General features: G+C 51.2%; 11 protein-coding genes across 11 annotated transcripts; 6 read left to right on the top strand and 5 right to left on the bottom strand.

The window, feature by feature from the left end:
- Positions 1 to 1955: 1955 nt before the first annotated feature.
- On the bottom strand, positions 1956 to 2819 carry BDV14DRAFT_204312 (uncharacterized protein; the record flags this gene model as incomplete). Its single annotated transcript, XM_073774502.1, has 1 exon — positions 1956 to 2819. One exon carries the CDS (start codon positions 2817 to 2819, stop codon positions 1956 to 1958), a length of 864 nt encoding a protein of 287 aa, XP_073623878.1.
- Positions 2820 to 3814: 995 nt separating this feature from the next.
- Positions 3815 to 6317, top strand: BDV14DRAFT_135971 (alkaline-phosphatase-like protein). Its single transcript, XM_073766231.1, has 3 exons — positions 3815 to 4300; positions 4348 to 5611; positions 5661 to 6317. Exons 1-3 carry the CDS (start codon positions 3842 to 3844, stop codon positions 6050 to 6052), a joined length of 2115 nt encoding a protein of 704 aa, XP_073623877.1. The 5' UTR covers positions 3815 to 3841; the 3' UTR covers positions 6053 to 6317.
- Positions 6318 to 6659: 342 nt separating this feature from the next.
- Positions 6660 to 8543, top strand: BDV14DRAFT_192665 (BCS1 and AAA domain-containing protein; the record flags this gene model as incomplete). Its single annotated transcript, XM_073771662.1, has 1 exon — positions 6660 to 8543. The coding sequence occupies one exon, from the start codon at positions 6660 to 6662 to the stop codon at positions 8541 to 8543; it is 1884 nt and encodes a 627-aa protein (XP_073623876.1).
- Positions 8544 to 8583: 40 nt separating this feature from the next.
- On the bottom strand, positions 8584 to 11335 carry BDV14DRAFT_211481 (sodium:solute symporter family protein). Its single transcript, XM_073776098.1, has 3 exons — positions 10727 to 11335; positions 10417 to 10678; positions 8584 to 10369 (listed from the first exon to the last, which is right to left on the bottom strand). Exons 1-3 carry the CDS (start codon positions 11006 to 11008, stop codon positions 8781 to 8783), a joined length of 2133 nt encoding a protein of 710 aa, XP_073623875.1. The 5' UTR covers positions 11009 to 11335; the 3' UTR covers positions 8584 to 8780.
- A 1215-nt stretch (positions 11336 to 12550) lies between these two features.
- Positions 12551 to 13773, top strand: BDV14DRAFT_211477 (alpha/beta hydrolase; the record flags this gene model as incomplete). Its single annotated transcript, XM_073776097.1, has 3 exons — positions 12551 to 13075; positions 13147 to 13281; positions 13341 to 13773. 3 exons carry the CDS (start codon positions 12551 to 12553, stop codon positions 13644 to 13646), a joined length of 966 nt encoding a protein of 321 aa, XP_073623874.1. The 3' UTR covers positions 13647 to 13773.
- A 162-nt stretch (positions 13774 to 13935) lies between these two features.
- BDV14DRAFT_181658 (uncharacterized protein) lies at positions 13936 to 14797 on the top strand. The gene has a single exon (XM_073770096.1). The coding sequence runs from the start codon at positions 14079 to 14081 to the stop codon at positions 14703 to 14705; it is 627 nt and encodes a 208-aa protein (XP_073623873.1). The 5' UTR covers positions 13936 to 14078; the 3' UTR covers positions 14706 to 14797.
- On the bottom strand, positions 14798 to 16429 carry BDV14DRAFT_181657 (transcription initiation factor TFIID subunit 7 family protein). Its single transcript, XM_073770095.1, has one exon. It carries the CDS (start codon positions 16335 to 16337, stop codon positions 14841 to 14843), a length of 1497 nt encoding a protein of 498 aa, XP_073623872.1. The 5' UTR covers positions 16338 to 16429; the 3' UTR covers positions 14798 to 14840.
- A 91-nt stretch (positions 16430 to 16520) lies between these two features.
- On the top strand, positions 16521 to 17748 carry BDV14DRAFT_181656 (Bromodomain associated domain protein). The gene has a single exon (XM_073770094.1). It carries the CDS (start codon positions 16649 to 16651, stop codon positions 17294 to 17296), a length of 648 nt encoding a protein of 215 aa, XP_073623871.1. The 5' UTR covers positions 16521 to 16648; the 3' UTR covers positions 17297 to 17748.
- Positions 17749 to 17835: 87 nt separating this feature from the next.
- Positions 17836 to 19539, top strand: BDV14DRAFT_135941 (pH-signaling protein PalC). The gene is made up of 2 exons (XM_073766229.1): positions 17836 to 19116; positions 19177 to 19539. Exons 1-2 carry the CDS (start codon positions 17851 to 17853, stop codon positions 19432 to 19434), a joined length of 1524 nt encoding a protein of 507 aa, XP_073623870.1. The 5' UTR covers positions 17836 to 17850; the 3' UTR covers positions 19435 to 19539.
- Positions 19540 to 19721: 182 nt separating this feature from the next.
- Positions 19722 to 20312, bottom strand: BDV14DRAFT_135949 (putative NADH-ubiquinone oxidoreductase 12 kda subunit). Its single transcript, XM_073766230.1, has 3 exons — positions 20273 to 20312; positions 19982 to 20222; positions 19722 to 19887 (listed from the first exon to the last, which is right to left on the bottom strand). The coding sequence occupies exons 2-3, from the start codon at positions 20205 to 20207 to the stop codon at positions 19802 to 19804; spliced, it is 312 nt and encodes a 103-aa protein (XP_073623869.1). The 5' UTR covers positions 20208 to 20222; positions 20273 to 20312; the 3' UTR covers positions 19722 to 19801.
- Positions 20313 to 22828: 2516 nt separating this feature from the next.
- Positions 22829 to 24805, bottom strand: BDV14DRAFT_135880 (putative alpha-1,6-mannosyltransferase subunit). Its single transcript, XM_073766227.1, has 3 exons — positions 24148 to 24805; positions 23804 to 24089; positions 22829 to 23757 (listed from the first exon to the last, which is right to left on the bottom strand). Exons 1-3 carry the CDS (start codon positions 24575 to 24577, stop codon positions 23070 to 23072), a joined length of 1404 nt encoding a protein of 467 aa, XP_073623868.1. The 5' UTR covers positions 24578 to 24805; the 3' UTR covers positions 22829 to 23069.
- Between the last annotated feature and the right edge of the window lie 810 nt (positions 24806 to 25615).

The following is a 25615-nucleotide window of genomic DNA, read 5'->3' as shown; positions in this document are numbered from 1 at the left end:
TCTGTCTCTCTTTACATGGGGGATACGAGGGGGCGCTGCTGTTAGAGGACTATAACTATAACAGCTGCTGTATATTAGTGTTGAGATATATCATCCAATCCTTTGGCCAGTGGCAAGTCCAACTGACGCCAATGAATTACACTCGCGCCGGTTGCATGTTGTATGTTGTACTGTGCCCGGGCATGGGCATAGTGTACGCCCGGGCAACGAGGCTGGATATCTCAAAATCAGTACCAGAGCCATAACCCAACCATATCAAGAGCCTTACGATGCAGAATATGACTTTCAAACAACGTTGAGCTAGAGATATAGTAGCTCTTCAGCGAAATCACCAGAATGGATTATGATTCTCAATGTAGATAAACGTGGGATATGCCTTTCATTCCAAGTCGCTTCTATCTTTCAATTCTTTCGCGTTCTCCTATCTACCATATATAAATTGTCCCAATGGATCAAAAGGCATCAAGTCCATCATTTCCTCAGACTAGGTAGGTGGGTAGGTATATGTACCAGTACTCCGACCTTAGGTAAACCCCGCCAATCCGCGCCAGACCAAACGGACTTACTGGAAAGCAGAGCCAGTTCGCCAGTTCGCCAGTTCGCCAGTCGTTCGTTCGCTTACTCGGTAGACAGTATCTGGCTCTACCTCGACCCTGTTAGACATCACTGCGAAATGAGGCGCCGACTACCTACCCACTTTGAATCCATTCCGGAAATACATCCGTCATCAAGCCACAAGAAATTGAATTATGCGACGAGCCCACGGACTGCAAGTGTTCGTGCAAATGCAGGCGCAAGTGGCGTGCAACTTTGTGTCGTAGCGTCTTGTAAATCGAAAGCCATTGTCATTGTTACTGTTATTATATCAAGCTACCAGACTCCTCCGCCCTGCGGGACAAGTATATTTGTATGTATGCAAGTCCGCATGATATCTTTAAATCTTGATGTCGCGGAAAGACCTGCCATGCCCAGGAATGCAACGGGAAACAATGGGACTAAACGGATGGAAGTAGCATCTGATGCCTGATGGACGTGACGTGACGTGACGGGTTTTATAGCCCTCCATGCTTCCTGCCTGTCCATGGCCGTCCGTGGCCGTCCGTGGTCATCTAGATCATGAGATTCCGTGAGAGCATACGCGGAGCCTATTTCCTGGACGTCATCCATTGAACTGAACGTCATCCGTCGATACAAGTACCAGTATATGGCTGTACAAAGCATAGTTTAACTCAACTTAATCTGAGCGGATAGGAACGATTCCAATCTTCGAGCGCGAGCAAATTGCAACTTTATACCGACGTGGACATCAGCACGGCACACTGACCGGAACTACAGTGTAAAACTTAGACTACACACCTTACCGCGCCTCCCTCGTCGTCTGACCATATTTGTGGCAGTGGCAGTGGCAGTGGCAAATATGCCTCTCATGACATGATGCAATTTGACTTTAGAGCATCGTGAAGGTGTGGCATGGACATATGGCGGTGGTATAGAGTTGCGGATAAGAACGCCGATACCTGGACCTGGTATCTAGTTGATGCTGCAACGAAACACCATTCACTAAGTCCCTACGTAACAAAGTTAGCTCTCAGTGGTGGCTCTCTCCTTCGTGGTACTCAGGTTGAAGACTGCCTGCGGTGTTTGAGGTATTTTGGGGTGTTTTGGAGGGAAAACAAAAGGGAACCTTGTATACGGAAAAGAAAGACGCTGATTGAGCAATACCAGAAGAACAGCAATGGACTTAAATGGTTGCGTAATGTATGATGTCTTTAGATAATAGATGTAACGCCAGTAGAAATTAGATGCTATCCAATCATAAACACAAAACCATAGATGCGCCAATATTATTTCTAGTTTGAAACAAATATAATCCATATGATGAATCAATGAAACTATCCGCTATCGAGAATCCGACAAGGGAAATACCATGCCCAAAATATCTTACCATTTCAAATTCAAGCCAAGTAGATCAGTCCCAGCGCAACACCAGCCAAGCTGGCAAGGCCGGGGATGATTAGCTTTGATCCCGGGTTGATGAGACCGGTGGGCTCAGGGCCAGGTGCGGGGCCAGAGTCATCGCTCTTGTCCCCCTTGTTGTCCTTGCTGTCCTCGTGCGAGCTTGTCTCGGTGGGCTTGTGGGTAATGGTGGTTTTGTGCGCGGAAGAGCTGGCGACGATCTTTGATGCCGCAGGAGTTGACGCTGCGGGAGTCTGGATGAGAGGTGTGCTGGAGGCAGCAGGGGCATTCGCGCTGGATGGGGTGACTGGAATGCTAGAGGCATGGGCACTGGAAGCAATGGGGCTTTGAGCGGGCGCACTTGAGGCCGGAGCACTCGAGGCAGCGGGGCTCTGGATGGGAGCGCTAGAGGCGGGAGCGCTGGTTGCAGGAGCCTTGGATGCAGGGACGCTCGTTTGGACCACCGGAACGCTGCTCACGGGCTGCTTGGTGGCGCTGCTGGGTTCCTCACTCGGATGAGCAGAAGTAGCAGGTTGAGAAGTGAAAGGCTGAGGGCTCGGGTGAGGGACAACAGCAGGTGTGAAAGTGTGCTTCTCAGTGCAGGAAGACTTGTCGCAAACGGTGGCAGTCTCGGTCACCCAGGTATAATGGGGCTCATAGACTGTCTCGACCTTCTCTGGGACCGTGGTGACGGTAGAATGAGAAGTGGCGGTCTCGGTGACCTCCTTGGAAGGTACAGTGGTTGAGGAAGCCTCGATGGTGGTACTCGAACCAGTAGCCTCGACCTTTTCAGAGGCATGAGCAGTAGCAGAACTGGCTGCTAGAGCCAGTGCCATCAGAGTGTAGGACTTGGAGAGATGCATCTTGGCTGATTTCCGTGATGTATGAAGTCTTGCAAGCTCGAAGTGTAGAAGGCGAATCAATGAGACGATAAATGCCATGAAGTTAATGAGCCCCGGGAGCTTCCTTTATAGACATGACGGTAGTTTGTCAAGACGAAAACAAACATACCTCCTCATAATGTGTTTCCGTTTCTATCAACATTGAGCACGTTGTCCGTCAGTTGTTGCCATGTCTGTTTGGAACCGGAACAGTGCATTATGGGCGAGACGACGAAGCTCCACTGCATCCGGATCTACGCAAGAACCTTAAGTCTTTGATTGTACCAAGTTCATAAATAGGAATGACAGCTGCAGAGCATTGCCAAATTCGAATGTTAACATTCCAGCAGGAGGCGTGTTGCGATCACGTGATATCCGATGTCAGTAATCGAGTCGGTTGAAAACAGAAGCTCTCTGTAGTCTGTGCGGCTGGTACTGCAGGGGTGCAAATGCAGAAAGCAGCATAGTTATGGCTCATTCAGTTGGATGGTGTGGATTGGCGAAGACGGACTGGTGTAGCGTTGAGCATGGATATGGGCACTGAGACTGTGTCCCAAAAAAAAAGTGGGGAGGGACGGTGGAAGTCGTGGTCTCATAGTTCAGTGTGCTATATGCAGACAGTCAGTTTCGGTATCTCAGAGTATTTGCTCAAGGATAGCCTGCATTTAGCAGCTGTCATTTACGCCTACGATGTTTATCTAGATATGTAGTTCGAGGCTGGTGGGCCATTCAGGATTCCCCAACGAAGAGTCATTGGAGAATTAACGACATTGGAGTCCATCGGCAATGGTCCTTGAAGGTAAAATATAATCACCTGGATAAAGAAAAATGACACCCAAGTTATGATGATGGAGAGAAAGAAAGAGAGAAAGATTCAGTAACCTTGAGGGTGCTCGATATCATTTCTTGGCAAGCCACTGCTCCGCCGGTCCAAACTCCGAAGAGGTTCGGCCTTCTTTTGACACTTCCACTTCTCCCCTCGACCATGACAGCTGTCCTCGCCCATGTCGTCAAGACGTGAACTCCTTTCCCCGCGCGACTACGATGACGACGCCGAGTCGTTACGGTCGCCGTTGTCAGAGCAGGACTCTGACAGCGAGGACGACGAATTCCTAGCCCGCTCCCGCACCACCCTCGAGCTCGCCGAGCATGACCGCACCGTTCTCGACGACGAGGAGGAGCTCGAGAAACTCCTTACCCGATCCGGTCCCACGCACGATATTCGTCGACTCTTTAGCCCGAATAGAACCAATGTTAGGATTGGCAAGAGGGAACAAGCGCGGCGGCAACGGAGGAAGGAAGAGAGGGCCGCCCGCAAGGCTCGTCGCGAGAAGCGACGCGAACAGGATGACGAGGAGATGTATGAGATGGAGGAGGGACACCCGGAAGATGAAAGTTCTCTGCTGAGTGCATCTTCGTCTGACTTGGATGAGCGAATTAAGGAGCACTATGCCGACAACGTGGTATGTTCCGCTGGAAACTTTTATAGCGACTTTACTGACTTGACTAGGATCGCCAAAAAGTCTCATGGCGGAAACTGACCCTCGTATTCTCTGCAATCTTCGTCCTCTTTTTTATCCTCCTCCTTGGCGCCTACAAAGCTTCAGCTGGGTTCCGCGCATCCCACCACCCCAAAACATTGCTATCTAACGGAACCGCTCTGTTCGCGCCTACAACGATCCTGATATCCCTTGATGGCTTCCGCGCCGACTTTCTCAAGCGCGGACTGACCCCGACCCTCAACGCCTTCATCGCAGAGGGTGTCTCTCCTCGCTATATGCTACCTAGTTTCCCTAGCGTCACCTTTCCCAACCATTTTACCTTGGTTACTGGGCTATATCCGGAAAGCCATGGAGTCGTCGGCAATACATTCTGGGACCCAGAGCTACAGGAACAGTTCTACTATACCCACCCGAGCGTCAGCATGCAGCCAAAGTGGTGGAACGCGGAGCCTCTTTGGATGACCGCCGAGAACCAAGGTGTTAGAAGTGCGATCCATATGTGGCCTGGTTCGGAGGCGCACATTGGAGGTGTAGAGCCAACGTTTCTTGATATATATAACGGCTCAGAGGTGCTGTCCCGGAAAACACGGCGCATCTTGGAGCTTCTGGACCTTCCTGGCCTAGAGCAGGAGTCTTCCAGCCCTGAGCGACCACAGTTTATCGCTGCGTATGTGCCGAATGTTGATGCTGATGGCCACAAGTATGGGCCAAACAGCACTGAGATTCGAGGCACCATTTCGAAAGTCGATGACATGCTGGGCAACCTGTTCGCTGGTCTTCAGGAGCGCAATCTCACAGATGTCGTCAACATCGTCATTGTTTCCGACCATGGCATGGCTACGACTTCTACTGAAAGACTCGTCCAGCTCGACGATTTAATCGATCTTGATCTGACTAGTCACATTGACGGCTGGCCATTGCGCGGGATTCGTCCCAAACGCCCTGAGGATCTCCAAGTGCTTGAAGACCAGCTGGCGCTCGTTGCCACCAAATATTCAGATGCAATTGAGATTTACACTCGCGAGAATATGCCGGAGCGATATCACTTCCAGAATAACAACCGCATCGCACCTTTATGGGTGATTCCCAAGACAGGTTGGGCCATCGTTGAGCGCCCAGATTTTGACGTCCAGGCAGCGCTTGAGACCGGCGAAGTCTACCACCCAAGAGGTATCCATGGGTATGACCATGAGCACCCGTTGATGCGAGCAATTTTCATTGCTCGAGGCCCTGCATTTCCACATGCCCCCAACAGCCGGGTTGATGCCTTCCGTAAGTCACCACCACCAAAGAGAAGAACGAAATCAAACTAACAGCACAGAAAACATCAACGTCTACAACATACTCTGCGATTCGCTCGGGATCGAGCCGCACCCGAACAATGGCACACTGCGCCTCCCGCTAAAGCCAAGCGGCCTTCACTCAGACGAAGATGCGCCGGCTCTCGACAGTCCATCCGATCCACCAGCCACACAGACTGCGTCAGAGATCGCCCCCAGCTCGACCGCCGTTGCAGCTCCAACAGAGTCAGCCTCATCCGGCGCAGAACCCCACACCACTAAACCCGGAGAAGACGCCGAGGACAAGTCCGACACAAGCTGGTGGGGAGATATCTGGGACAAGGTGGAAGAAATCGCAGAAGATACAAAGGATTGGGCCAGCGACTTGATTGACGACGTCAAGGACGGCTTCTCGGATAGTCGGCGTGGCTGAAGTGCAGGTGTAGATGTGGCGAAGTCAGGCTTAGCGTTACTTTTCTCTTCTTCAACGTGTAATATCGACCAACCATAATCACCACTAGAGATACCCCTGTCATCAATTCGATTTGTTGGATATTATATTGGTTAGTTGAGGACCGTTGCAGCTTGCTTAGTTCTGGTTCGTTGGCTTGTCTCGCGTTCTGACGTCGATCTCAGCTGAATCTGACAACTTCTCTAGGCCGCAGCGAGTCAGCCTCATGCAATGCACCGCCAGTGACTCAGAAGGAAGTGGAGCGGTGATACAACCCATCCAACGTTGACAATCATCAGAAAAGGGCGCTTCGCTGATCCTTGGCTGCCTGAGCGCGGGGAACTAATGCGGAAATACCCAGCTCTGCCTGTCTGCCTGTTCCGCTGAGGCTCTTCACCATCTATAAAGAAGTCTCTCAGCCCAGGCAAACAATTAAGCACTCACTCAACTTTCAACGACTCCTCGTGGGACTCTTTCGTTCCTTCTTTACTATTTTCACGACAATCCTCACATGCCTGATAGGTTCCAAATTCTCGAACGAATCCAATCAATAACTCCGTCGACCATGGCCTCCCCCATAGCATCCCCAATGGGCAACGCAACCCTAGACACGGCCCTCCTCGAAACATTCATCCCGGGCTACTCCATGCTCTCGCGCTTCCTAACAGCCTACCTCCAAATCGACCTCTCCGTATACCTCCCCTACCTCCTTGTCTCGGCCGCCCTCGGCGCCGCACTGCGGTACATGTACAACCAAGTCCGCGACCTCTTCCAAGAACACTGCATATCAACCGCCGAAATCCGCCACGACGACGAAGTCTACAACTACCTCATGTACTGGCTCGCCCAGCAACCCTTCACGAATCGGACAACACATTTCGTAGCCGGGACCCGGATCTCAGGGTCCTCGCGGTACTACGATTCCGACTCGGACGATGACGAATGGGGCGAAGCCGATGAGATCGACGAGCACGGGAACGTCATCGTTGACTTTGACGAGTACTGGGCCAAGGCAACCGCGCGAGACAAGCACAAGAAGCTCCGCTTTACGCCTAGCGACGGCACGCACTATTTCTGGTTTAATGGGCGGCCATTGGCGTTCATTCGCGAGAAGGAGGACAATAAGCAGAATTCGGCATCCTTTTATGGATACGGCAAGATGGCGAATGAGAGGCTTTATATCTCGTGTATTGGACGGGATCCTAGTGTCCTCAAGGAATTGCTGCTTGAGGCACAGAGGGCTTATGTCGGGAAGGATAGCAATAATACGGTTATTTATCGCGGGCAGAAGAGCGGTGGGTATACGGAGTGGTCGAGGTGTATGGCCCGTACTCCGAGGGCGCTGAGCACGGTCGTGCTGGATAAGGAGCAGAAGGATGGGTTTATTGATGATATCAAGGAGTACTTGCATCCCCGGACGAGAAGATGGTACTCTAACCGCGGTATCCCCTACCGACGGGGGTACTTGCTCCACGGCCCTCCTGGAACCGGAAAGACGAGTCTCTGTTTTGCTGCGTCTGGATTACTTGGTCTGGAACTCTACCTGCTAAACCTCAGCTCCAAGTCCCTCGACGAAGACGAACTCATGGCTCTCTTCTCTGAACTTCCTCGGCGCTGTATCGTCCTCCTAGAGGACGTTGACTGCGCAGGAATGTCCCAAAAGCGAACGGCCGATTCGCCTTCCCCCGACGCCCAAGCCTCCTCTTCCAGCAGTGAAACCCCCGAAGACGCAACAGTCGTCGGTCCAGCCCCGGGCCCGCTAGAGAAGCAAGGTGTCTCCCTCTCAGGCCTGCTGAACGTCATCGACGGCGTTGCAGCCTGCGAAGGACGTATACTGGTAATGACAACCAACCACCCCGAGAAACTGGACCCTGCGCTTGTTCGCCCTGGTCGCATCGATATGACTATTGCATTCGGCTACTCAACAGCATCAGATATCAAGGAGCTCTTCTCGGCTATCTACTCTACGCTTGAAGGCGACCTGCGCGCATCACGCTCTGAGCGTGCCTCTCCGGCTATGCAGAAGAAGCTGAAGCAGAACAAGCTCCAAACCAAGGATCAGACTCAGAAGAGCAGCAACGGCAAAGTCAACACAGTCATCTCACTCAACAAGAAAGCCAAATTCTCCGATAAACAAGTCAAGGGCTGGGCTGAGCGGTTTGCAGCCCGTGTGCCGGAGGGCGAATTCACCCCTGCTGAGATCCAGGGGTATCTGCTCAATCATAAGACGGATCCTGAGGCCGCGATTGAGGGGGCGGAGAACTGGGTTTTGGAGACGAGGGAGAAGAAGGCAAAGTTGGCGAATGTCGCGACTGATGGTGAGAAGGAGAAGGAGGGTGAAGTGAAGAAGGAGGATGAGAAGAAGGGGGAGGAAGAGGTCAAGGTGAACGGGGTGAAGCCTGAGGAGGAAGGGAAAGAGAAAGAGGCACCCAAGACCAACATCGAGACTCCCGCACTTAATGGCACGAATTGATGACCTTATATCATAGAGCTACTTGCATTTGCACATTGCATTTATTTAAACCCCTTTCATAGTTTCGGATAGAAGACAAATCCCACACTTTTATACAAACGAGATCTGTTTGATATCATAAAACCTGTTTTTGGGTAAGGCTTTGAGTGGCTAGACTTCCGAATCTCTATCATCTATATAGCATCATGGGAAACCATCAACCAATTCTTTTCGCCTATAGTATAACTTCCCACTCGCTCAAGGAGCAGCCTTCCTCCTCCCCAAAAACTCCCTACTAGACTTCCACATCCCCCTTACCCCCTTCTCAATCTCAAACCTCCCATCATAAAGCGGATAAACCACAACCGCAAAAAACGCAAAAAACTGCCAAACAATCGCAACAGAAACCCACCCCGAGAAGAAAGACTTGGTGAAGATGTAATCCCTGTACAGCGGCATCGGCCACGCAACAAATGTCACCAGGACAAGGACAACAAACATCACCCAGGCGATCTTCATCCAGCGGTTTAATTCACTTAGTGTCTTTTCATCGAAGGGGTGCCGGATGTCGTCTAGGCTTAGTTCTGAAGGTGGTTTGTGGGATGCGTTTGCTTTGGGGATTGGTTTGTCGTGCGAGCCTGTGTGTTCGGGGTCTGCGGTTGCGGATGTGGAGGTGTCGGAGTCAGACTTGGGTGTTTCTGTGCCCGGCTTGTGCTTCTCGGCCTCGGACTCGGTGTTGGCTTCGACGATGGTTGGGCGGTCGTCGCCGTGGATTTGGGCTTCGTCTGCGAGTTCGATGCGGAGGAAGACACGCCAGTCGAACTTGTAGGGCTTGTATAGAGATATGACGACGGAGTAGAGGGCTGGTGAGAAGAAGGATCCGATTGCGCCGTATAGAGCAGGTAGGCCTTCTCCTGTTGTTGTCATGTTGACTTCTCCGTATAGTGCGTGTGCGGTGCCCAGCCAGATCGCGAGTCCTGTGAAGAAACCTAATACTGGAGCAACGATTGCCGCCGCCTTAGTTTGACCAGACCAGAATAGAGTCAAACCTAGCGGGATGATTCCAGGGCAGGATAGTATGGGCCGGAAGTAGCCGATCCAGGTCATGTTGGCACCGCCGTAATTTAGTGCAATTGAAATACCGGTGATGAAGACTGCGTGGAAGACCACGGTGATGTGGCTTGCTTTTAGTAGTTTCTTGTCCGTTGCTTTGGGATTGAAATAGGTCTTGTAGACGTCGAAGGAGAGGATACTGCTGACGGCGATCATTGAAGACGATACTGTGCTGGTCAAGGCCATGAACAGTAGCACAAAGAACGCGATCATTCCACCGTTGCCGATTAGAGCTTTGACCAGGTACGGCATAACCAAACCTGTGCTCACTTCTGTTGAAGTAATGTCACCAGGGTATGTTGGAAAGATAGGTGTCTGATGAAGCGCCCGAGCAGATAGTCCGAGAACTGTTCCGAGGCCCCATGGGATACCAAACACGGCAACTGCAGCGAGGTTGTATGCCGGCACGGTTGAGTTGACCTCACTAGCGAAGGACTTCTGCCAGAATGCAGTGTCCATGACAACCAAGGCGAGGTTTCCGAACTTCAAGATCAACCCCCAGATGATCGCATCTTTGGACTTCATAGTGAGCAACGATCCCTGGTAATTACCATCGATGTAATTCTGGCTTGCGGTAGCCATGACCTTGTCGTATAGACCACCCAGTCCGCCAATATGTTCATTGGTCAGGACTGCCAAGGTGAAGTAGATGATGATGATCAGTGCTACGGCGGTATGCAGGAAATCAGTCAGGAAGGTGGCTTTGAGACCTCCTACGGCAGTGTACAGAACCACTATAGTCTATTAGCAGAGTTCTGCCCTCTATATAGAAAACACTTACCTCCCAGTGGGATCAAGATAGTCGCAGCAACAAAATGCATATGGGATATTCCAGACACCAGTTGGGACCCTGTAAGAATCATGGAGGCGCAGCCGAACACATTATTAGTCAAATTCAAGACGATGAACACAAGATGCCCGATAGTTCCGTATCTCATCCTGATGATCTCGAGGGACGTATGCGCATATGGAACTCGAATCTTGGCCATGACCCCGAGGGCAGCCATGAGGGCAATCTGGAAGCAGAGACCTGATCCCCACCACTGATCTTGTCAGTATGCATAGTGCTTATAGCGATGAGAATAACATACCAACGGTACCGCCAGACCATATCTATAGCACATGGCCGCACATAGTACCGTCTCATTAATCCACATCCATGAAGAGAACACTGCAGAAGCTGTTAGACCCGTTCCAACAGATCTGTTGGCGACCATGAACATCTCTGAAGTCGCTGAATCCTCGGAGAGATAGGCCTTTTGCACCTTGATGGCAATCAAGATCACCCCGCAGAAGAGAACGCCAAGGCCGATAAGTAGGCCATAGGCAGTCCCTTGCGAGACGAGATCGATCTCATGGCCAGCAGTAGCCATAATGCCGGGCTGAAGAGAGTCTCTGTTCAAAGGCTTCCGGGAGGCGACTGACTGAGCGGGCGGCAATTTCTGAAGCAAACAGAGACCTACATATCTCGGAGGATACACCGGAATTTATGTTGAACAATGTCCATGGCTGCCAGGCAAGCTTCTTGCCTCTCTGATGCAATCCGAAACGGCCCTGCTGTAGTCTGGAGCTGTCACGTAGAATAAGTTTGATATCGCATCATTCAGGACCCGGCCGAGAAACAGAGAAAGAAGCAGAATAAACCAAGGTTAATTCGCTGAAGTGCCTCTTTTAGTGGATACAATTGTGCTTAGTTGTTGGAGATTGGCTGTCGAGTAAGTGTCTTGGGGTGAGCAATGAAGGACGCGGATTGCGTGCCAGAAAAACGCTATGGCGAACACACCAATCAGCCGCCTGCATAAAGTCCCCTCTGCGCAACACCTAGGGCAGCATATCAGAGCAGGTAATCTCAGACATAGAATCTGGGGGTGTAGACTGGCGTATTCGCTGCGCGGAGGTCTGGAGCCTGTGTAGCTGTGGTTAGCACTGCTCCAGCGCTGCTTCCTAGCTTCTGGATTGGTATGGGAGACAATCTGACAGCACCTTCTCCTGGGAGCTAATCGAAAGCCAAGCATAATGCTCCAGTACCAAGCGATACCAAGACAGTCGTCTCCAGTCTTGGGAAGCTTCACTCCAACAAGACCTCTCAGCACACCAAATGGCCTTGGCCGCTGACATCTTCGTCTTCCAATTGTCGACGAACGTTAATGTGCCAGAGTCAACAGGTGATTCTTGATTTCACAGTAATGGGCAGTAGAAGCCAAAATAAATGCAGGATAAAGGAATGAAGCAAGAAGGAAAGAGAAAGTTGAGTGATTTATAGACTTGTCATTTGATAGAAGACCGACTGGGCCCCTCGCGGACCACAACTCTGCATCACTCTCACAGTCGTTCTCAATAACGCTACAAGTCAAACAATTTCAGGGAACCGCAATGTGTAGCAGTCAGTGTCGTGTCTTCTTTAGGGACAAGAGATGACCTGATTTTAACCGATCACAAGATTGCTTTCATTGCCTCGCTCGTTGATAGGGAGGGTTAAGTGCCCTAGCCACAATCAATCACAGCGCCGTCAAAGCTCGCTGGTATGACTCACTTGAGTACCCGCTGGTTCTAATCTAGGCCTTTGCTTCTGTCAGTTCTGCAGCTAATTTAATGCTAACTTAAGCTTAACATTTAGTCGCACCTGGAGGTCGGGCCTCGCCCTTGGATCCCACGGCCACACGCTGACACTCTACCGTGAGTAAAAGTCGACTATCTGACCCCCTCAAACATGATCGAAGACAATCCGGCCTCATCGCTTGGTGCAAATGTCCGATTGAGTCAACGGCGGCCCTAGGATAGAGGCCAAGAAGCCGTACGGTACTGGCACTACCACAAAGTCTCCGAAAGTCTCCGTCCCATGCGGCGAAGCATAAATACCTATACGCCAACAACAGACCATTACATAGCATATTAGCATTAATACCTGTTCAAAAATGGCGAGCATCGCATTTCCTAGACTCGCGAAGAAGCATACTCTCTCGACATCTCACACCTATGGCTATGCCTACAGCCCCGCAGCCAACCCTACAAAACCTACAATACTTTTCCTTCACGGCTTCCCCTCATCATGCTACGACTGGCGATATCAGATTCACTTCTTTTCTGAGAAAGGCTATGGCATACTAGCCCCAGACCTCTTAGGGTACGGCGACACAGCCAAGCCTATGGCAGTGGAAGAGCACAAAACCAAGAAGATGGCCGCTGAGATCATCGGAATACTAGACCATGAAGGGATAGATAAAGTCCACTCAGTGGCCCACGATACAGGATGCACGCTTCTCTCGCGACTAGCAGATTACTACCCAGACCGTCTACTGTCGGCTACGTTTCTGGATGTTCCCTATGCCATGCCAGGGCAGCATTTCGATCTCGCTGTTGTAAATGCCATGACAAAGCAGTTTTTGGGCTTTGAAAGGTTTGGGTACCTTGACTTCTTCTCAAAGCTTGGGACAGGGGATGTCCTTGACCAACATATGAGTCGGTTATATCAGTGTGATGATGGAATGGTTGTTCTGACGAGTGTGCTTAGTCTGAGTCACTCTTTACGCTCTTCTACCCACGAGATCCGACAATATGGATCGAGCATGTTGGTCCAACAGGGGCCATGGAGAAATGGCTCCTTCAGAACCGGAAAGGCCCTGAGCCAGAATATTTTACGGAGTCTGTAAGTATTACCCTTCCTGTTCTGGTTCTATATCCAGAGCTAAACAACACATTGATTAGGAACATCAAATCCATCAAACCATCATGAAGGGCAATTACGGCTCAGCGTTGAAATGGTACCAAGCCTTAGTAGGGAACATCAATGAGCAAGAGGAGGTCGAAGCGAACATTGAACCGGAACTTTCCATGCCTGTCCTGATGGTCTGCCCGCAGCCAACACAGCTGGAGTTACCGGGAGTGGAAGAGCGAATGAGGCAGGTTGCTCCAGACTTAACCCTCAAAAGAGTAAGTACGACGGGACATTGGGTGCAGTTGGAGGCCAGGGACGAGATCAATTCTATCTTGAAGAAGTTCTTTGAGAGGTAGTCTAGAAGCACTTCTGGTTGATTGGAGATCCATCTCGCCCGCAGTTGTATAGGTAGGTAGATGAAAGCAGATCACACACTAAAATATATAGTTGTGTAGATAATCCCAACTCAATCCAAGTTCCAACCAAAGAAGGGGAAGAAATTCCAGATTACCGATAACGATGACCAACTACTGGAAGATAAGAGGATATGACTTCACCCCATCTCCATCTACCAATCCCCCACGCGGTGATCTGTACTCCAGCCCTGACTGCGACTGCCGCATTGCTTGACGTCATACACCCATCAGCCATATAAACCACCAGCACTGCACTGAGCAACCACATTTTCAGCATTAACAACCCATTCTACAAAACCATTCTCTCACTTAAGACACAGATTACTTTCAACTCTACCTAAATAAATTCCGGAGCCCAAGAACGACCACAAAATGGCACCAACAACCCGCTCCCAAGCCGCCTCAGCAACCCAACAACCCCCCTCCCAACCCCCCAAAGAATCCGCCTACAACCAATCCACAAACCCAGTCTCACACAACCCCACCGAAAATGCCTCCGCCGAGCAACGCTCCCACACATACGGCACCGCCCCAAGCACAATAACCCGCGGCGCCTCCTCCCAACCCTCAACCGAAAGCACCCTGTCCGCAATCGACCAAAAGCACGCCTCCTCGCAACGCGCAATGCAGAAAGAAGGCGATGTGGATACAGAGTACGGCGTCGAGGAACAACCGTCTGAAGGCAGAATCGCGCATGCTGTGGAGGATCAGAGTCGGCACCGGGTTCAGGCTGGCGCGCATGCGGGCGCTGTTGGGAGTCCGCAGGGCCCGGGGGCGCCGGCGAAGGGGGAGGGCGAGAGTAACCTTGCTAATTTGGAGGAGAAGACGCGGTTGCATGAGCAGATTCTTGGGGATCGAGTTGGACGCAGTCCGCCTGCGCCGGATGGGGTTAGTGTTGAGAATGAGAAGGTGAGGGAACGGAAGTTGGAGCAGGCTAGGGAGTTGCATCCTAAAGATGTTGTTGAGGGGGCGACGGGGGAGCCTGTTGTTGGGAGGTAAGGTTTGAATTGAAGGGGTTGAATCTTAAGTTGATCAGTGTAAGGATGTATGTATTATACAGTTATGAATATTTATGAATTCGGACATGATAGTACTGGGTATTAAAGCAAGTATGGGTACATGGTTTCAGTAGACTCAACTGTCGGCATCATCGCCTTCGCCGATTGAGACCTTCTTGAGAGACACTTCTGTCTTGAGGTCGTGGATACGTTTGGCCAGTTTGCCCTTGAGAATTTGGTTCTTCTGCATCTCCCACTTCGCGGTCTCGGTGCGAATGAGAGCCTCCAATTCTGCAATTTCCTCACGTGATTGTTGTACCAGACGTTGTTGTTCGAGTTGTTCCTCATCGAGTTCATCTTCTGGTGTTTCGTCGTCGCCATTCGACCCATCACTTTCGTCGCCTGACGATTCTGCGCCTGCATCTGGTGCGGGAGTTGATGGTTTGGTCGCCATGGGCGTACCAGCTTGATAGACACCAGAATCAGGTGCTTCTTCCACGACTTCGGCTTCGAGTTCTGTCCCATCAGCTCCAGCCGCTAAAGCAGCCTCCATCTCGGCAGCAAGAGTGTCCTCGAGATCCTCAAACATGCCGTCAACCTCCTCCATCTGTTCGTCCACCTCACCCTCGGCGTCTTGGTCCTCATCGTATTCGTAGTCGTCGTACTCTCCGCTTTGTATAAGGCCTTCGGCACGGTCAAGTGATGTCTTGTCGACCAGCTCATAACGAGGAGCCTCAATAGCGGCCTCATCTTGAGCTATCAAGTCCTCAACGGCCTTCTCAACCTGTTCTATGCTTCGGGTGCTGACTCGGTCCCGGAAACGCCGTTTTCGTACCCATCGGAGAGGAGGCGTGAGACCGTGAGGGTACTGCAGTGTTTGGTCATCGAGACGTTGAATCTCCGCCGGAAGAGGGTATTCTAAGGCATCTGATTCCGACGTGACTTGCCCCAAAATCAAAAGCATCTGACAGATATCCGCCGATTTGTACCATCCTCGTCTGTCCCAACTCTTCATTCCCTCTATGATACATGGTAAGTCTACCAATACCGCGGCATACTGCTTGTCCCGGATTTTCAGAACCGATCGTCGACCGTCGCGTGTTAACGGCTTGAAGCAGAACTCGGATTTGTCAAATCGGCGCTCGTTGATAGCGCGACGAAGGTACTCGCAGTCCTCTCCGGGTAACATGCGTAGAATAAACTGTTCTTCGATCGCAGGGTCGATCTCCGTATCGGATGCTTCAGAATCGTATCCAACACCAGTCGGCCTGTTCGGTACGAGGCCCTTGTTTTTGATTCTGATCGACTGTGCTCCCGGTTTCTTAGATGGGTTCAGCTTTAATCGCTTCGGCCCAGTTGCTGCTGACGCGCCGGAGACGGAAGGTTGACTGGGCGCGGCTTCATCTGCTGGTCGCTTCTTCTTCTTGATAGTGATCTTTGGTTTCTTTGGCTTCTCCTCTGGCGCGGGTTCTGTAGGCTTTCGAGCGATTTTGAGCGTGAGTTTGCGTTGAAGGGGAGGGGGTTGATCTGAGGAGGTGGTGGAAGGAGGAGGTGGTGGTTGGCTTTGCGGCGGCTCGGGCGCCTTTTTCTTGCCAAAGGTGAGCTTAAGAGACGGTCGAGGCGGGTCAGACATGTTGAGATGATGACCGCGATCGCAGTCAGTTGCGTATCATGGGTGAGAAGAGTATAGAGGGAGGGGTGTTGGGTGTTGAGCGTAGAGGTGTCGGAAGAAGGTGATGGGCGGAGAGGCCAAGGCAGGCAGGAGCTTCACTTCCGAGAAGATCTGGTCCGCCTTTCTCTTCACCTCAACATTCCACCAAGAGTGACGAATCTTTCACTTTTCCCTCTATCCTCTGAGTCTTGCGCCGGGGCAAATAATCAAGCTCAGGATATATTCACTTTCGATTGTCTGTTCAATTACGGGCTACTGAGCCCTCCCTCATCATGTCCGGTGCGAACCTACACAATGCTCTTCTCCGACCACCAATCATTCAAATCCTACGAGCAACAGGCTTCCACTCCACGCGTCCATCAGTTCTTGATACCATCGCCGACCTTACTGCCCGATATATAATGCTCCTCGCTACGTCAACTTCAGATCACGCCGCAAACGCGCACCCGCAAGACCCCGTACCCGTGCTAGAAGACGTCTACCAAGCGCTACAAGATGCCGGTGCGCTGCGGCCACAATTACGAGAATGGGAAGAATGGTGGGAGGGCGATGAGGATATTCGAGGTCTTGAAGGGTTCCTTTCATGGTTCACAGGCCCAGCGAACCGCGAGATCCGACGCATTGCGGGATTTGTGCCCAGCGAAGGCGACGTAGTTGATGCCGACTCACTTGAGAAAGAGGATTACCTTACGGCTCTAAAGAAGAAACACAGCAAAACGGGCGAAGAGTCTCGATACGCTGGAACGGTGCTCGGCAAGAACGCAGAGGAACATCCAGTCATCATCGAGGGCGGTGCTCCTTCAATTCAGGAATGGAGCTCTCAAATGAAGTCGCGAGCGCCGTACTTGATTGAGAGCGACTCTTCCGGCGTCAGCAGTGCTCCGAGCAATCTATCCGATACCGAAGGCATGGACGTGTGATTGAAGAACATGCGCTCTCTTTCGCGGCGAGCAGCTCGCTCAGTATACAGGCAATCCATGGCCTTCGATGCGAAAAGCGCAGGCCGTTTTCCATCTCAGATGCATCTACTTCGCCGAAACATTCAGCAACCTCTAGTACGCCGATGCATAATCGGCTTGGAACCGCCCTTTGCCATTAAGGCCACATAGCGACCCAACAATTGCGGCCAGAAGATGCCCAAATGCTATGTTCCAGCATACAAACTGCAAAGGTTACAAAAAAATCTGGCCAGAGTATGTCGACTAGACTTACGTCTCGAGAACGACAGGTAATGCGGGGGCAACTTTGAGCGGGGTTATGGGACTAGGAATAGCGACAAGCAGAGAGTCCAGCAACGAGGCCCATTTAGACAGATTTGTATCATGTCTACGATACAAACTACACAGTTAGGCGTCATTAATGAAAACCAGGCCATGGCGCGTTCTTGGCTGCGGCATGGCGGTGACATCAATAATTTCGTACTCCGTAACTAAAGTACTTCCCTCCTCAACCACTTCAACTTCACCTCGACACTATGGTTTACGCTTTTGACCTCCCTACGACCTCTCATCTTTCTTTTCAGGCTGTTCTCTATTCGCGCACGCACCCTTCATTACCTCAATCTGCAACGACAACCCGCCATGCCTTGCGCCTGACCCTCAAAGCCCACAACCGCCTACCCCGCGGTCCCCAACGCGACTCCCACCTTACCTCCGTCCTCTCCGCACTGAACGACTACCTCCCCTACCTCATCACAATATCCCAAGGACTCCAAAATAAACACCTAGATGCCTCCGAGGAGCTAGAAATTACACAGCGCGCAGACTTCGAGCCTGAATGGCGCGCGACAATAGCTTCGAGCTCCCTGTCCTTCAAGTCTAAATCGTCTCGCCCAACGGCCGGCCGGACGCGAGGGCCTGGCGTCCCATATGAGCTTGCCTTCACACTCACGACGCTAGGATATGTTATTTCCTCGCTGGCGCGCTCAGGCGTCATACGTACCCTGTACGCTACTTCGACACCTACCGCGGAACAGCGCACGGCTGCCATCCAGAATGCGACTAAGCACCTCCTCCAAGCGAGCACAATCCATTCTCTCCTCTCCTCGTCATCATACTTCACGGAACCCCTCGAAGGTGCTGCGGTCCCAGACCTAGCGCCCGCAACGCAGGCGGCACTCTCGTCACTTGCCTTAGCGGAAGCGACCCTCCTTGCGGTCCTCAAGGATGACTCGTACGTCGTCGCTTGTATCCAAGCTCGTAATCCGAATGACAAAGATTGGATGGTTCGAGCGCCGGAGATTCCCAAGGTCCGCGCGCACCTCTTCGCGAGATTATGCATACGCGCCGCGGAGTACGCGGAGCAAGCTGCTATGGGGCTAGGCTCTGTTGGTGTTAGTACGGAAGGCCGGAAGGCCGGGATAAACGAGGATATTGTGAAGTACGCGCGAGTTCTGGGGCTTGTTGCGCGGGCGAGAGCTTGTCGGTTCTTCGGGGTTGATGCAGAGCTCTCGGGGAAGATTGGGGAGGGCATTGCCTGGCTGAGAGCCGCGAAGGGGGTATTGGGACTACGGAGTACAGCGCCTACATCGACAGATGAGCCAACGAAGAGCCGAGGTTTCTCAAAGTTAAAGCAGGGGTTCAAGGAGCGGCGTGAGGAGCGCCGGATGGAAAAGGGTGCTGGGGCCGCGGGTGAGCGGTTAGAGAAAGGAGAGCTAGGACCTGGGGATAATGCCGGGAGAGAGGAAGAAGTGAGGGTGCTTGAGATGCTGGAGACTAAGTGGGTGCGGATGAACGACACTGTAAGTCTACACCACTAATCACCTATATACCCAAGAAGCCCAGGCTAACACGCAGACCAGATCAACACGCAATTGATCCCCTCATCGGCGGATTACGTATCCACTCTGCCCTCGGGTCGAGACGTCCTCCCACCCCAGCCACCATATACGCCTCCGTCGCTAGATGAGGAGCATCTAGCTAGGATGCGCGCCCCGCCTACGGAGCTTGAACTGAGTCCCGGTAGTGATATCGAGGACAGTGACATTGAAAGCCCGGATGCGGGGGAGGCAGCTGCACCTGGTGCATTCCCTGAGCGGACGGACAGTGCCTATTATTGATACCCTCTATATCGACTTGGATGTTTTGCTGTTGATTCGTCTCATTGGGTTTGTTGGGTGTCGCCTTTTGTATATTGGACATACCTGAAACCATATATTGACTGCATTTGTTGCAAGCTTTCGATTTATTTACCAGAACCCTGGATCCGTCTATAGTCAAATGTTGCAAAATCGTCAGAAATATTGAAAAGATGTAAAAAGTGTACATTGATGGTACATCAACTGCTAAAAACACAATGTCATATAAAATGCGCACACAAGGAAATTGTAGGAAACCCCGCCTGTCCCCTCCAATCAATCAATCGATCAGCCCATATCTCATCCAACCCTCCTCTATCACGTCCATCTGTATCGATAATGCCAACCCTTACGTCGACTTCGAAGCAAAGTAGTTCTTCTCCTCGAACAAGAAACCCTTAACCTTCCGCTCACTGAGCAGCTCAAAGTATTTCTCTGCAGACGCAAATAAGCGTTAGTCTCATAGCCAGACACCTTGAAACCGATTCCATCCCATCCAGAAAACCCGATTGATTTCAGCAATACATACCCCTCAACTTCCCACACTTCTCCAAGTGATTCACGCCCTCACGCGCATAACACTTGCCCAACTCCTCACCAACAAGTCTGCTCATCATGCTGCGCACCCACTGCTCGCGGATAATCGCGTCACGGGCATTGTGCACAGCGACGTTGTCTTCGAAGTCCACGCCGTCGTAGGTCGGGGGGACGGTGGGCTTTTTGGCGAGGAAGGAGGCGGATTCGGGGGTGGGCATTTTGAGTGATGCTTTGTGTCTTTCTTCTTTTCAGGATGGTTCGGTTCGACGAGGCCCAGGTCAATTGGTGAGCTGGTGATGTGGTTGAGCTGCAGCTGTCGTCGGGGATTGAGGCTTTTGCCGGATGGGTGCCAGAACGGGAGTGGTGATGGGGGTTATGCAATTGCGAGGCTGTGATTGGGTGGTGGGTTGGCGGTGAAGTCTGGGCTGGGTGAAGGGTTGGCGTGGTTGGTGGGAGAGACCTAAAGTGCAGGTTTGGTTACTGGTATGTACGGCCGACTCACGTGCGGCTGTATAGACAACAGGCCGGCGACTTCATGACTTCTGCGATGGCACTCTTCTGCAGCGGCATATGAAGGACTTTTCAAGAGATTTCATTTCCTAGTTCATCTCGGCATTTTACTTTTCCTTGGCCATGGTGGGAAGCTCAACAAAGAGCCCTTGTAACCGCGGGATTGACGATGCCCAAACTGCAGGCGCGATCAAAGCCCATGTCTCCAGCAGACACTAACAATGCAAGCAAAACAAGGTCTGATGTTATCATCTATTTACTACCTAGAGCTTATACTATGCTGTGATAAAACTCAAAAAACTCAATTCCACATTCGCTGATGTCGCTTCGTGATCGGCCACGGACAAAAGCGAGGATTGGGTATTGAAAAAACCTGTTTGAGAGCGAATGACTGGAGTTTCTCAATGGAGAGATGAAGTAACTCTGGAAATTGAAACAAAGACAATGACGGAAATGAGTCTCAACAATCCCTTTTCGAACTTCGATATAAATATCGCTTCGCCGATACCGCGATGGCTGAAGACGCAGACAGTGATCCCCAACACTAACATGCCTTCCCGTTCTTCACATCGCGTACACTTCCTCGAGAGATTTCAGTCCTCTGACAGCATTTTTTAGCTCGCTAATTGTCTTGAAGTCGTTGAGGCGTTGCTCGAATTCCGGAAGAACCCGAGCGACCCAGAGCAAAATGCCCTGCGAGCGGTTGACAACGGCGTTGATGATTCGTTCGCTATCACTCGTCGGATCGCCATTGAGGGCTCCATCGTGGATTTTCGTTGCTTCTTCGGAGGCGCTCGTCAGCTTGCACAGAAGTTGTCGGTTCCCGTGAGAGTGTCTCGGGCAATGCAGGAGACGTCGTGACAAGTGTGCTCATGCATTTGCATATATGGAGAGCTCTCAAAGGCGCGGTTGATGCTGTTGTTCAGACCGGCGATACATATCTTAACATCCTCCGAACGCGTGTGGATCCAATGTCGCAATTGAGATGTCAAACGGTGGCAGTTTTCATTTTTTTAAAATCATTGAAGAAATCGAACACCATAGGCCGATCGAAATGGAAATGCGCAAATGGGAGCCAATGCTGCGGCCAACAGTTTAGGTTGGGCAAACCCCAGTTATATCGATCGAGCAGCAGCTCGATGCAGTTCACGTCGGTGCAGACGAGGTAACCGGCCTTTATGAGGGCCTGGATTGCAGCCGGGATGTATGCGTCCGGGACCACAAAACCGATATCCTATTAGGTATTCGGGTACGGAGATCAGTAAGGTATTCCCGCCAACCTATGAGATATCTGGTGCTCAGTTGGATAATGGCTGGTGTGTGTGTGACGTAGTCGGTATTGTGCTATATCGCCGTATAGCCCGATAGCCACCCAGCCGAAGAGAACGCTGGGGACCTTCGCCTGGCCGAAGATCTGGGCGACTTTAGCGGCGAACTTGGATGTTGCGGCGTGCAGATCGTCGTTGTCAATCAGCTTGATGGTTTGTAATACCTGCTTTTGATCTTTTGAACTTATACTCTCTTCAGAACTGCAGAACCTGCTTGTTTGCTTACTATGCGTAATCTCGATAATTACGCAGCGCAAATAGCACGCTTTATAACTTGCCTCATCTTGGCAAACTCGCTGGTCAACCGGATTCCGACGACCTGGTATCGTGGTCTACACTTACAGCGAGTTCCTTTCAACAGACTTTGAAAGGGTAGATATCAGTCACATACTGCGCTGCGTACGCCCTATGGCAGGTAGGCGAGCCAGCCACCTAGCGATATCTACTATAACAGTGGAAGAGCTTCAAAAACGCCTTACTGTGACAATGGCCTTTGACAAACTGCGAAGGCTCTTTCAATCTCTTTTACGGCCTTCAACCCTTTGTTTTTGGCGCGATGTAAGACAATGTAATTGTTTGGGGTAGGGCTTTATCGAAGGGGAACCTCTAAGAGTGGAAACGTACTGCTAGGTACTGCACAAAGGGAGTAAACTAGACCCGGTGCCTGTGGAGATCAGACAATAGAGCAAGAAGGGTGCGAGGTGAGGAAGACAAAATGGAGAAAGAGAGAGGGAGAGAGGGAAAGAGAGCGGCTCTGAAAGAAACAAGCATCGTCCGAGGCGGAAGTAGTTCTTCCACTCAAAGCAACAGATAGACTTTCTCTCCCTCTTTTTTCTCTTCTAGATGCTGGCTTCCTTCCATGTGGTAGGCAAGAGGAAAGGTGAGCCAGAGATACGTAGTAATACGGGTGGTGCTCTGGTTTGGAGGGAAGGGTTCTACAAATTTCATGTAAAACCGGACATGATGGAAGCGGTGTGATTCATTTCTAACGATAGCACTGCCCTGGCGCAGGTAGCTAATTATCAAGTTTTCCTTTTCCTTTTGGAACGTATCAATAATGCACTGTCTCTATAACTCTATAACGTGTGCAAGAGAGCAAAGAACAGGTCCTGTAGGCTAAATGCACAACCAGCAAGCCCTAACACCATGCAATCAATCAAGCCATGAACTAACTCGACGCCGAACCGATGACAATACCGAAAACGCGCCTTAATATGACAGTAGACTAACTCTCGAACCTATCTACTCCTGCGACGACGATGACGGCGACCCACCGTCTCCAGCAGGGAAGCCAAAGACCGCATAATACAGCGCCAACCCATTGTCCCTGACACGTTCCCAAACAGACCGATTCAACCACTTACCATACTCCCGATAAAGATACATCTCATTCCAGCAGTCCCTTCCGTAATCGCACCCCGCCATATTAACCACAAAGTCGCGGCTATCCTCAAGATAATGAACAGAGGGATTAAGTTCGTCCCCACACGCACCAGGCGGAAATGAATTTATGTACCGCTGGGGAACGAACGCAACACTACTTCGAATCCAAGGCTGGTTCTCGTAGAGGTACTCGAGGGCGTCTTGCTCTTTATGTTCCCATTGCATGTGTCGCTGTTCGTACATTAGCGGGTCCCACCAGATGTCGAGGAGTCGTTCGGTGAATAGGGAGCGGTGCACGAAGAAGGAGCCTAGGTTGAAGCCGCCGCAGTCTTGGGAGAGGAGGAAGTGGATTGTGGAGGGGTCGGCGTCACCTTCGGCTGATTTGGTGAGGTCGTCGAGGTAGGGTTGCGTTAGGGGGTGGGTGATGTTTAGGGGGTTGTATTCGTTTATGTCGCGGTAGACGATGTCGGAGAGGCGGTCGAATATGTGGCTTTGGAGGGAGTAGGAGTTTTCCATTATGTATGTGTTTAGGTCGAGCCACCAGAACCTGGATACTGTTAATGTTTGATCAAACACACTGCAGCCTGACTTACCATTCTGCGTCAGGGTACTTGCGCATAACGTCCCGCAGAATGTCGACCTTCTCCCAGCCTTCGCGCCACTCGTGTGAGTAGCGCTTCTTTGCTAGCATGTTGACAGTCTCTAGCTCATAACCCCACCTCTTAGCATATTCCTTCTTGTTGGCGACACTATTTCGTTCAATAGCCCACTCTCTTGCACCTTTCCATTCCATCACACCTCCCTCTATATTCGACTCGAGAATAATCACAAACTTTCGGCCTCCTCCGAATGACGTCCGTCTGAAAGTTTCGACGAAGACTATAGAGACCAGTCAGCGCTACCAATATCGTCAAAGAGTCCACAAAGAAAAACCCACAAGGCCATAACAAGTACCCAATTACAACGAGCAACACAACGAGCAAGAACCGTGACCTTCTCCGCCGCGGAACCACTCTCCCCGACCACAAGGCACGCAACCCCCGTCCACGTCCATATACAAGACGTTCCTTTTCCGCATACCCTTTAGGCGACTTCGACCTTGCACGAAATCTTGGAAGAGTGGCAAAGATCTGACGTTTGGAGCGCGCAAAGAACCCGCCATTCTTAGTAGAAAAGGCCGGATACACGCGGACCTCATCGCTCTTCGCCTTCGCAGCTAGACATGAGTCATTTTGGCTGGGGCTATGCGGTGGATAGAGGCTGTTGTGGCTGTGATTGTGAGGTGTTGATCGCCCACTACCCGGTGACAAGCCAGGGCTTGACCACCCCCCGCCTGCTCGGGGAGAGGGTGATCTCGTCAGCGACATAGTTAGTAAGTGGTTTATAGCCGGCTATATCCACGCTTGAAGGGCCCGAAGAGTCGGGTCCTTGTGTATCCAGCTTCAAGGGCTCGCGGGATCTTTGACGCAAGGGCCTTGATCGCTGAGAAAGGGTGTGTGTCGACGCGAGAGTAGCCGCGATCGAGGCGAGGGGCAGTTGGGAAAAACATCAAGAAGCGTCGGATATAGTGAGGTTGAACCAGTTTGTCCTTCGGGGAGCTAGCTGCGTTCTGTATACCCAAGTAAAAGTTCGCAGGAGAGTATATTTTGAGAACAATCTGCAGTCCTCGTGGAGCAGCAGCGAGGTAGTAATTAGGTTCCAAGTAGGTCGGACAACATTCTTGAGGACTCTTCAGAAAGATAAGGGAGTCAGCAGCTGGAGCAGGAAAAGTCGCCGGCGACAAGGTAGTGAGGGTCGGGTCTGGAGAGAGCTTGCCGCGAACGGATGGTCCGTTTTCGTAAGGTACCTGGGTATCTACACACCACCAACCTTGGAGTCCAGGCCCAGTCCTCAGTCCCGGAGGAAACAGTCATTACTTGGAGCAACTCGCGACTATTTCCAACGCTAATTGCCGTTGACAGGAGGTTTGTAAAGGTGACCTTGTTAGTCGATTCGTCTTGTTGAAGCAACAAATGAGATGACCAGAACTATAGGCGTGTTATTGAGTAATTTGACCAAACAACCGGGGGGTGACAGTTCAGCAGACAAATCGGCTGGTAAATCCAAGGCATCTCATTGGAATTGAGATTTCGCACTTGGGCAGTGGCTGGAGTCGGAGAATGCTGGATGTTCAAGCAGGATCTGGGCGGGTCGACGACATACTCCCGTTTCCGGAATACACGTGCTCTACTAAGAATGCTATCAGCGGACAGTGACCCTATCGATACATATGCCATTGACATTAATCTAGTTGAATATGAGTCATAAAGGTACACAGCTTCCCAGAGCCCTTTTTAATAATTCGGTTTTTGCTTATTTCCGTGTTTTTGTGGAGTTTGTTTTGTTGTTCTAGTTCGAGGCGGAGA

This window comes from Aspergillus stella-maris (genome assembly GCF_047715825.1).
Source record: "Aspergillus stella-maris strain CBS 113639 unplaced genomic scaffold BDV14scaffold_72, whole genome shotgun sequence".
In the NCBI taxonomy this organism is placed as follows: Eukaryota; Fungi; Ascomycota; class Eurotiomycetes; order Eurotiales; family Aspergillaceae; genus Aspergillus; species Aspergillus stella-maris.
This window is presented reverse-complemented; position numbering and strand designations above follow the sequence as displayed.